At 43.7% G+C, this 11362-nt stretch overlaps 1 protein-coding gene across 1 annotated transcript; it reads left to right on the top strand.

The window, feature by feature from the left end:
* Positions 1 to 520: 520 nt before the first annotated feature.
* On the top strand, positions 521 to 6490 carry DEGS1 (delta 4-desaturase, sphingolipid 1). The gene is made up of 3 exons (XM_068401866.1): positions 521 to 682; positions 1694 to 2436; positions 4634 to 6490. The coding sequence occupies exons 1-3, from the start codon at positions 601 to 603 to the stop codon at positions 4778 to 4780; spliced, it is 972 nt and encodes a 323-aa protein (XP_068257967.1). The 5' UTR covers positions 521 to 600; the 3' UTR covers positions 4781 to 6490.
* Positions 6491 to 11362: the final 4872 nt, after the last annotated feature.

Genomic DNA, 11362 nt, shown 5'->3' with positions numbered 1-11362 from the left:
ACGCCCCTGCGGCCGCCAAGGACGGGCAGGGCGGCTGGTGCTGGCCGCAAGCCTGCCACGCCGCGGCGGGCGCGGGATGAGTCAGTCCCGCCGCCTCCAGCGGGAAGGCCGGGGAGCCGCAGCCCGCCCGGGCGGCGCCGGGGGAGCGCGGCGGGACCTCTCCCCTGAAGAGGGGGACACACACGACTGCCCTGCGGCGGACGCGAGGGCCGAGGGGCTGCCCGCTGCTTCCCGGCCGCTACCGCCGCTCCACTGGGCAGCAGCGCGGCTCCCCCCGGCGGAGGCGCCGGCAGACGTTAGCAGCCGCCGCCCGTCCCTCAGGCGACAGCTTCGCCGGGCGCCTCGCTCCGCCCCGCTCCGCCCCGCCCGACCAGGCCAGGCCCGCGCTGGCGGGCGGGGGGCGAGACGCTCTGGCGGGGGCGGGGTCTGTCAGCCCTGACAGTGGCAGTAGCCAATGGAGCGAGAGGACGGGGTGGTGGCCGGGCCGCCTCCGCGACGCTATAAAGTGCGGTGCCGAGGAGCAACCCGAGCCGGGCGCTGCGGTGCGGAGACAGCGGGGAGCGGGCAGGCTGAGCGGTTGAGGGGCGCCGCGCTGCCGGGATGGGAAACACCGTCGCCAGGGAGGACTTCGAGTGGGTCTACACGGACCAGCCTCATGCCGACCGCCGCAAGGAGATCCTGGGTGAGGAGAAGGAGGGGTGGTGGCGGTGCTGCCTCTCCTTGCCGCCGGCTGCGTGGCGGGGGGGGAAAGACCCCCACAAAATGGCTGCCAGCCCGCCCGTGCTGGGGGGCGCCGCGGGGAAGGAGCCGCGGCGGAGGGCCCGTCCCTCGCCGCCGGCCGTTAGAGGCTCCCGGCAGCAGGAGGGCAGCTGGAACACGCCAAGGCGTGGGGCCGGGCCCGAAGTCGGCCCGGGCCCGTGTGAGGGGAGCGGCACTGGCCGCGTACGTGGAGGCGGGAGCCGCCGCCTTGGCGGCGGTTACGGGGGGGGAGGGGAGGGGAAGGAGCGAGCGGGCGGGCGGGCGGCTCGCCGGCTGTGGGGGCAGAGCCCGAGCCCCGAAACGTGGGGCGGGCGGCCCGGGCTTCCATTTTGAGCTGCGAAGCGAGCGCTGAGCAGCTGCGGAGCGGCGGAGGCGGCAGCCGGGGCGCACCTCGCTGGCGGACAGCGATGCGGGCGGCGCGGCTACCCGTCCCTGCGGGGGCTGCGGGCCGCTGCGGCAGAGCCCTTCGTGCGGGTGGGAAACCAGCTGAATAATTGATAAGATGTCTGCTGGTCGGTATAACTACATCTTATTGTGCGTAGAGGTCATCGCGGCATGCAGTATTGGTGGTAAATAACCGCGTTTTCAAGTAAGACTAAATTGGAGCTGAGCTCACTTCAGCTCCTCTGGATTACTGGTGGGTTGTCAGTTCAAAGCCATTTTCTTCCTGTGTAGGCTGGAGGTAGTACTGGTGCTTGCCATATACGTGTCTAGTTGGTGAGCACCAGAAAAATGCTAAAATGATTTAATTGTAAAGGATTCGTTATAGCAATAAATGTCACAAGTGGCAAGGTTGTCATTACCTTTGCAGACAAATCCTAATTGGGAGGAAGGGAAGAAATGACTATATCTGCATTTGTAGTCTAATGGGGACAGTTGGCTGTGAGGAGAGCTTCTGAGTAATTCCTTTTTCATTTAATTCTTTCCATTCTAGCTAAACATCCAGAGATAAAAGCATTGATGAAGCCAGACTACAACTTGATCTGGGTGGTTGTGCTGATGGTTCTTGCGCAGTTGACTGCATTTTATCTAGTTAAAGACTTGGATTGGAAATGGGTAATCTTCTGGGCATATGTTTTTGGAAGCTGTATTAGCCACTCCATGACTCTGGCTATTCATGAGATCTCTCACAATAGTGCCTTTGGCAACAGCAAAGCAATGTGGAATCGATGGTTTGGAATATTTGCCAACCTCCCTCTTGGTCTCCCGTACTCCGTATCCTTCAAGAGATACCACATGGATCATCATCGTTACTTAGGAGGTGACGGAATTGATGTGGACATCCCTACCAACTTTGAAGGCTGGTTTTTCTGCACCCGTTTTAGGAAGTTCATATGGATTGTTCTTCAGCCTTTTTTCTATGCGATTAGACCTCTCTGCATCAATCCCAAACCCATTACTCGACTTGAAATAATCAATTTGTTGGCTCAGCTTTCCTTTGATATTGTGATATATTATTTATGGGGAGTCAAATCCACTTTTTACATGCTTGCTGGTTCAGTACTTGGACTTGGGTTGCACCCAATTTCAGGACACTTCATAGCTGAACATTACATGTTTTTAAAAGGACATGAGACTTATTCCTACTATGGGCCACTTAATTTGCTTACTTTTAATGTTGGCTATCACAATGAACATCATGACTTCCCCAATATTCCTGGCAAGAGCCTTCCACTGGTAAGTTTACTTCCAAGGTTACTACCTTTTCTTAAAATAAGCTCTACTTTAGCTTGAAAATCAGGTAGAATACTGATAGTTAGAAGAATGGAAGTTGGGAGATTTTTTTTTTTAAAAAAAAAACTACCCACAAAAATCCAGATCAATTTCTAAGTTGAGTGATGAAGGGGGTAATTACCATTTTAGTGGTATCCTGAACAAGCTTCCAATGTGCTGACTGCTCAAGCCTCTTCCATAAAAGGAGAGGGGAGGAAACACATATCTTCCACTTTGCACTAATGTTAGCTTTCTGTAATTACAAAGAGCCTTCTGTTGTCTTAGGTTTGTAAGTATGCAGAAAACTAGTTAAGTTGCAGATGCCTTCAGAGATTTGTCGGCTTTTTCTTTGAAATCTTCAGGACAATATTGTAATGCATGCTTATCCTTCAGTGTCTTTTATCACTGACATTCTTTGGTGGGGAGAAGAGATGTTTTGAGGTACTGCTAATGTTTGTTGTACTGTTGACAAATGTTTAATAGCTTTCTATTTTGGAGCAGCTCAGTTTCCTCTAGTGAGAACCTTTGAACCCTAAATAAGTATCAGCTGTACATTGACAGAATTAAGGCTTCAAATCTGGGACTTAGACCTGTCACATCTGCATGAGTAGCAGATGTGAATTTTCCAACTGGTTTCTCCTCACTTCAATCTTTGCTGGTTTCTTTTAAGCAGGAGCTTAATTTTCAGTGTATACATGTTTCCCAATTTGAGCATGGGAACACAGGCTTCCAGGGTTACACCTAAAACTCATCTTCAGTGAAAAGTGATTTTCATCAGACACTAAATTCGCAGTTTGACAGCAGCTGTGGTGTTGGTTTTGCAGCTTTGTTATTGCACTTGGCAATAGTAAGACCTTGTAAGCTTGTGCCTTTGGTGAGTCTAAACTTTATTTCTGTTGTCAGTGGAGGAGTTGTAGATGAAATAACTACTCCAGTACTACTTTAGCAGGGCAGTTAAAATTCTGTAACTGTTTTTTGAGACTTTTTTTTTGTGGTTTTTGTTGTTTTTGAAAAAAAGACATTGTCGTCTTCATACAGTTAATCTTTCAAATACAGCTTAAGTTGCTTTAACTCACCTTCGATACAGATAGATCTGTGCTGGTGAACCAGCATTTCCCTTCTTGCACCAGTACTTAAGTTGTGAAGGGAATTATTTTTTTCAAGTATTTAATTGCAGAGGTAAATACCCAGCTCTGCTACAGGACTCTTAATCTACAGCTCTGATAAGAAAACAAAGCCTTCTTTTAGAACAGTGTAGTTAATTTGTTTGGACTGGACTCTGCTATGTTGTGTGCTAAAGATCACGGAAGTACTGAACACTTGACTCCAGCTGGGGTACTGGTGAGCTGAGAATAATTACTGTTGAGTAAAAGTATACTGGCTAGATGCACTGTTCTGTAGGTGTGATGACAGATCAAAATGATCTTCAGCTCCAAACCAGGCATGCAAATATCTTGGTTGGTTTGTTGCTTATCCAGATTAATATTTTTCTTCTGTCTAAAGCTATGGAATTTAGTGAAAATATCAGTTTTGTTCTGTTCAGGTTTTTAAGGCTTTAGATCAGTATGGATATCTAACTGAAACTCCAGCTCTCATAGTTTAAAACAGCGGTCTAGTCAGCATGTACATCTGAGAATAAAGTCTTTGGAAGTGGTTTATATTAATTCTTTAATGTCTGTCTTCAGAAACAAGATGTTCCTCAGAAACAGGACCTTTCTTCTGAGTGCTGAGGTTTGAAACTACATGTAAAAATAGCTGTGTTAAACATCTCTTCCTAGAACTTACAGCATCCTGTTTAGTGATACTCATATACCTATGAGTCAGCACTGAACTGACTCACCCACTTCCACTAGCAACCAAACTGCTTGCTTTTGTGAGCTACATCATTCCGTAGGTAGCACAGTGAATGCACTTCAGGGTGTTAGCAGAGTTTGTTCTGGTTAGCTTCAATGTGAGTGTTTCACATGAAGTTTACTTAACCAGAGAGTTGCTTTTTCCTTCAAGAAACTTTCACATTGGGGCACTAGTAGCCTTTCCTGTAGAATCTAACATCTAAAATGAAACTTCTAGTGCTGTGCGTTAAGTTACAGGTTGAGGATTGTAAAGTTGTCATGATTGGTGCTAATATAAATAGTAAATAAACCTCCTATCTCCTTTTTAGGTGAAGAAAATAGCAGCTGAATACTATGACAACCTGCCACAATATAACTCTTGGATAAAAGTACTGTATGACTTCGTGATGGATGACACAATCAGCCCATATTCACGTATGAAAAGGCAATTAAAGGGTGAAGTGAAGCAAGATTAAACTTCTGGCAACCAAAAAAACTTTGAAATGTCTGCTTGCTTTAAAGTGGGTGGTATAAGGTCTCTTGCTAAAGATGTTCACCAGTGTCCTGAATTAAGATATACAGCAACATAACAATGCATCCTTCAGGATTTTGTAGCAGAAACCTACCAGTTATAACATTCCTCGCAGTCCTCCGATTCATCGGTTTAATGTGTATATGTTTGCCTAAGAATCAGTGTTATATGCATACTGCTAAATCACTTTGTTACAGAATTTACTTTGGCAGGTGTTAAATCTATATAAACTATCTGTCTGACTCAATATTTTAAAAGTTCTCAATGTAGTACACTGCTCACAACACGCTATTTAGGTGACTGTAGTGTTAAAATGCTGTACTTACCTGTTAATTCTAACATAACATGATTTGTTAACTTAAGCCTGTTGGACTTGTTTCTGGACTTGTGGGTGGAAGAACTAAATTTGCACACAAGTGTTAAGTCTGCTTTTGTTTAAATATGTAACATGTCATTTGAAGCATTGCTTTAAAGTTCTGCCTTTTCTACTGAAAGTACCTTAAAGGAGCAATGTATCAGAAAGAGACTGGTGTCTTTGAGATGGCGTATGTGACTTCCTTGTAAAAAGGTGGGGAATTCAAGGGTATTGCCAACTTTGTGGGTCCCCACCCACTGCCTAAGCTGCTTATGTTAGCATATAGCTTGAGGAGCTGTCATTTAAAATCGTACTGTGTAAGCCACTAGATAACTTAATATAACTGATGAGGTTTTTCATATTGGAAAAAAATTTCTTAGTGTTTTTTTTTTTCTGATCTGCAAAGGAAAATTATTAGGATTGTCCTAATTGGTTCTGCTGTTACCATGGTTTTAAATGCTCAATCTATGAATATTTACACTCATTTGGAAATTTGGCTTATATGGAAAACCAAATCAATTGAAGCAGGTACTGTTCTGGCAAACAAGGCTAGCTACAACCACTGACAACTCTACCTATTAAGCATATTAGTCATTTCTATACACAGAAAGGTGGTGTTAAATGATCTTGTTTTTTTTCCCCTAAACCAACTGTATCCCACATAAACACATAGAATGTGGTGAGAGTACAGGTGGTGATATCAAACTTCCTGCTTAAGTAGTTTTTAAACTGGGAACAGAGAATGGGTAGACTTGCTGAACATGGAAGAATCTCTACATACCTCAGCACAGTATATTTGCCTTCTATCATCTAATGCATTGATGATGGCTTTAAGCTGTCAAAGATGGCTACTAATCATCCTTAAATATCAAATGGTGATCCTATGGTATGTTCTTCACTTATCTGAAAGATGGAATCTGATGAAGGTCTAAGTCTTAGCTGCTGTCCACACTGTTTTGCTGTTAGTATCTTAATTTTTAAATGCCTTCAACTGCTGCATTTTGTGGGGTTTTTTTGTGTCTTTTTTTAAGAGTGCATGACAAGAATGTGTTGGTACATCTTAACTCTTGCTTGATTGCAGTCCTGTTTTTAATGTGTTGTGTTTTGTTTAAGTGTGGGCCCTTATCTATGGTTAAGCAACAGAAATGGTATGTAAGTGTACCAACCACTTACAGAGCGACTTTATTATGATGCAATAACATGCTAGCTAGCCAGCATATTACTCAGGGTAGAGTGTAATGTCAAAATACACTTTATCCAGTATTTTTACATGTAATTAAAAAGCAAAGATTAAAGTAATATTGGGTGAATTTATGACTGGTTCCCTTATGCTGAAGGACTTAAGCTTTAGAGAAATTTGGTATTTTAAAAGCAGATGCAAGCTATTGAGTGGTGGTATAGATGAACTGTAAAGAATCACTGCCTTTCCTTTCTACTCAGAAGAAAACTGACTTTGGTTGAAAGACTTGGATAGGCTTAAGTTGCAAAACTGTTTCTTTTTAAGCGGCTTCTGCATGACTGCTCAATTTAAGAAGTGAAAGGTGGAATTAAATCTCTTTGGTGTTGATGCTTTACCATACCTAGATGAAGGATGGAAAGTGTCTCCAAAAAGTTTTATGGCTAAAAGCTAAAGTTAAGAAGTTCAGTTATCCTAGATGAATACTTAAGATAACCAGAGTTCAGAATGAAAATTTTATACTTAGGCTTAGTTACCTACTTCATGGAGTCACCGATGCCCCTTACTGTCCTCTCAGTGGGTAGTGCAAGTGTGAATTCCTGCTTTTAAACTGGACTGAAGTTGCTGTCTCTTGTTTAAAATTGCAAATGTTGCTTTAAGGTGTTCTGACTATGATCTTCCTTTCCAACTCTGATCATAAATACACTACTTTCACTTTTAAGAGCTGCAGAACAGTGGGGAATTCTGCTTGCCATAATCTTTCTGAAACATCTGCTTCTGGCTACCTATTGGAGAACACTTACTGGCCTAGGTTAATCTGAGCCAGTGAGACTTAAGTTTGGATCTAAACCATGGTTTGATGTGTGCAGGCATTGGTAACTACCATTCTTAGGCATATAATTCCTGTGTAATACACAAGAGGCCTTGGCAGCTAACTTCAGTAGTAGGGATTTTGCCAGCAGCAGATAATCTGAAAGTTAACCTACATTGCAGCATAGTTTCATTCCTAAAAAACAGAGCTAGAAGCATTTCTGAACCACTGGTAAAAAGAATTAATACCAGCTGGACTACTTAACTTGTTTGATATATTCTAAATGAATAATTAGTTTTTTCCAGTCATTCTTACAATGTGGTGTTTAGTCCAAAGGCATGGCACAGAAATAAGAAACATTAAATTTTTTTAAATACATATGAACCATCTTATTACTGTTTTTAAGGAATTACATTTTAATAGCATTAATGAAAATTATTTATCTGGCAGAAACAGGTTAGTATAAGTTTTGAAATATTTTATCTGAAAGTTGGAGGGAGCTCTGACTAACCAGTGAAGAACAAATTAAACCTGAAGAACATTAAGAACCTACTGATAATTTTTTTTTTTTTTTTATAAATCTATTCAGATGGAATGAGTTAACTTTGTCCTTTCTACATTCTTCTTGTGGTTTGTTCCTTTCTGTGTAACTAAAGTATCTTAGTAGTTTGGCAAACTTCTCCTTTATCTGAAATCAGCCAGGAGTTAAACTGTCAAAACACAGCTGACCCGAAGTTAAACATGTCATCCAAGTATTTTAGCTGCAGTTAAATTGTGCAGAGCTCTGAATCCCCTTCAGGGCTTTCAGAGTAACTTACAGTTTTCAGAATGAACTGCCTTGCGTGGCTTTTAACACTGCCCTGTGCCCCGCCCCCCCCCCCCCAAATTATTTGAAGCTGCTTAAGTGGAATAGGTAACACATCCTGGAATCTCTGGAATCTGATCATACTAGGCATGAGTTTTCCCACAGGACAGGCGTGGGTATATTCCTATTTTGAAACAACTCTTGCCTCTGGCATTCTTGTTTTGCTGCTGAACCTGTCTGCTCCACAACAGTGGCCAATTACCATGTGTTAAATGGGTGCATCCTTCTGGCTACAGAGCTCCATACTTTCAGATCCGGGGCAAGACTTCCTATCTGGAACCAGAGGTCAGTTGAAAAGTAGTTAAGACTTTCAGTTCTGTGTCTCAGAATTCCTCTGTTTAAGTCTTTAAATGTAGCCAGCAAGCACATAACACATACTTAGAAGTCTACAGATGCTGAGAAATGGATCTATTCTAGGTAAGTGGACACTTAGGTAATCACAGAATCACAGAATGTTAGGGATTGGAAGGACCTCGAAAGATCATCTAGTCCAATCCCCCTGCTGGAGCAGGATTGCCTAGACCATATCACACAGGAACGCGTCCAGGCGGGTTTTGAATGTCTCCAGAGAAGGAGTGAGACATAAGAATTCTCATCCAGAGAATGAGCTGAGTGGTTCACCTGTGCCTCTTTGGCATTTGTATCAGATGAAGTGGCACGCCACAGTAGAACTTGCTAGTTCTAACCTGATCACTTTCTATGACAAGATGACTGTGTTTACTGGATGAGGGAAAGGCTGTGGATGTTGTCTAACTACACTTTAGTAAAGCCTTTGATACTACCTCCTGCAGCATTCTCCTGGATAAACTGACTGCTCATGGCTTGGACTGGTGTACACTTTGTTGGGCAAAAAACTGGATGGCTGGGCCCAAAGAGTTGTGGTGAATGGAGTTAAATCCAGCTGGTGGCCAGTCACAAGGGGTGTTCCCCAGAGCTCAGTACTGGGGCCAGTTCTGTTTAATATCTTTACCAATGATCTGGATGAGGGGATTGAGAGTGCACCCTCACTAAGTTTGCAGATGATGCCAAGTTGGGCAGGAGTGTTGATCTACTTGAGGGTAGGAAGGCTCTGCAGAGGGATCCGGACAGACTGGATTGATGGGCTGAGGCCAACTGCATGAGGTTCAACAAGGCCAAGTGCTGGGTCCCATGCACTGCTACAGGCTTGGGGAAGAATGGCTGGAAAGCTGCCTGGTGGAAAAGGACCTGGGGGTGTTGGTCAATGGCCAGCTAAATATGAGCCAGCAGTGTGCCCAGGTGGCTGAGACAGGCCAACAGCATCCTGGCTTGTATCAGAAATAGTGTCACCAGCAGGACCAGGGAATTGATTGTCCCTCTGTACTTGGCACTGGTGAGGCCACACCTCGAATACTGTGTTTGGTTTTGGGCCCCTCGCTACAAGAAAGACATTGAGGTGCTGGAGCGAGTCCAAAGAAGGGCAACGAAGGTGGTGAAGGGTCTAGAGCACAAGTCTTATGAGGAGCTGGTGAAGGAACTTGGGTTGTTCAGCCTGGAAAAAAGGAGGCTCAGGGGAGACCTTATCATTCTCTACAACAACCTGAAAGGAGCCTATAGTGAGGTGGGTATCAGTCCCTTCTCCCAAGTAACAAGCGACAGGACAAGAAGAAATGGCCTCAAGCTGTGCCAGGGGAGGTTTAGATTGGCTATCAGGAAAAATTTCTTCACTGAAAGGGTTGTCAGGCATTGGAACAGGCTGCCCAGGGAAGTGGTTGAGTCACCATCCCTGGAGTGTGTAGCTGTAGTATTAAAGGACATGGTTGAGTGGTGGACTTGGCAGTGCTGGGTTAAAGGTTGGACTTGATCTTAAAGGTCTTTTCCAACCAAAACAATTCTATGATCCTAACTTAAAGCTCTTCATTCCTTATTTAACGATGAGGTTCAACAACCAATAATGTCAATGCTACAGACTGCAGGCTGCCATACTAATCCTGTTGGACAAACAGAAGAAAAGCTGCTTTCAGGCAGGAATCTTGCACTAAGTGGTCCAAGACACAGCTTTTGTGTGTATACTCTTCTGTAATTTGAAAGAGTCTCAAAAGACTTAAGGCAAAACAAGTTCTGCTGGTTTAGCCTGCACATTGCAAAACACAGGAGTCACTTCTGTGTCTGCCAAGATTGCTTCTGCAAGGTCCTAGGAGAACAATCTGATAAATAGGTGTCTCTATGCCTTTAGTATAACAACCTGCAACTCTATGTACACAATTATCTCTTCTCTATGAAATCCTCTATTTCACAAACAAGCCTGCACTGGTATACAAGATTTCAGTGAGGACAAAAATATTGAAAAAGTTTCCTATTGAGCCAAGAATGAAGACAGCATTTTTTTTCCCCGCTGACAGCTCCCTGCACTGCCTCTGCCCTCTATCCATATTTAATTTAGCATCTAATATGCTCTTGGACAGAATCATTATTGTGATTTAGATATGTGGCTTAGCCTCAGGAAGAGGGAGAGAAGAATGGCATGATGAACAACTTCTTGATCTTGTTCCAAAAGAAACAAGATGACAAGAGGGAAAAACCTCCTCTAGGTGTGTCTGCTAGGAGGGCGGTAGCTGCGTATGCAGAACAAAGTAGTAGTCTCTGTATTGCATGAAAAGGCTTGTTCCTTAAAAGTGATTCCTGTTCTCTATGTACAAGGAAGCCTGCCTTTTAAGTTTTTTCAGTGATAAATACTATAGTGTAAGCAGAATTTTCCCCAAGAAAAAGTAGCAGTGTGGATGCAGCACTTTTGTGTGAACAGTCTAATAGAGTTCAGTTGCCAACCCTTGTCTGCTCCTTGATGCACCTGTAGCCCAGAGAAGGCAAGCAAACAGGATATGGACATTTGACTGATCTGGCTTTTTGCCTTTCAACTTAACTTTGGATTTTCTTGCAAATTCAAACCCTATTGCACCCCACTTCATGACTTTAACTTTTAAAGTTTGGTGTTACCCAACTTAGCAAATTTCATGGCAAGTCTTTTTAGCAGAAATCATCCATTTCCTGTTGTGATCGCTGACTGATTTGTTGCAGTGCTTTTAGGAAGAATAAGACTAATCAAAGATGAGAACTGAGATTAATGATTAAAGAACTTCATAGAATGATTATAGTGGTAAAAAAGATCCATGAAGGCTTGTAGGTTTCAGAAACTATTTGCTCAGGATCTGTCACATTTCAGTGTTTTGTCTTAACTCAATACTTCCCAGTTTGCTGATGCTGAAAGTTATGACCCTCTTTCCAAGGTGGAATTTCTTGTATTTAAAAAGCCCATGCTTGAGGCTCTTGGCCTGTTTCTTAAAACAGTACCATTTTCCTTTC

Source organism: Nyctibius grandis, chromosome 1 (assembly GCF_013368605.1).
Source record: "Nyctibius grandis isolate bNycGra1 chromosome 1, bNycGra1.pri, whole genome shotgun sequence".
Classification (NCBI taxonomy): domain Eukaryota; kingdom Metazoa; phylum Chordata; class Aves; order Nyctibiiformes; family Nyctibiidae; genus Nyctibius; species Nyctibius grandis.
This window is presented reverse-complemented; position numbering and strand designations above follow the sequence as displayed.

Excerpts from the sequence above, each read along its gene's own strand:
- DEGS1 (XM_068401866.1), top strand. The coding sequence starts at position 601 with ATGGGAAACACCGTCGCCAGGGAGGACTTCGAGTGGGTCTACACGGAC. Across the intron at positions 683-1,693 it reads CCGCCGCAAGGAGATCCTGG|CTAAACATCCAGAGATAAAA; the intron begins GTGAGGAGAAGG and ends TTTCCATTCTAG. Across the intron at positions 2,437-4,633 it reads CTGGCAAGAGCCTTCCACTG|GTGAAGAAAATAGCAGCTGA; the intron begins GTAAGTTTACTT and ends TCTCCTTTTTAG.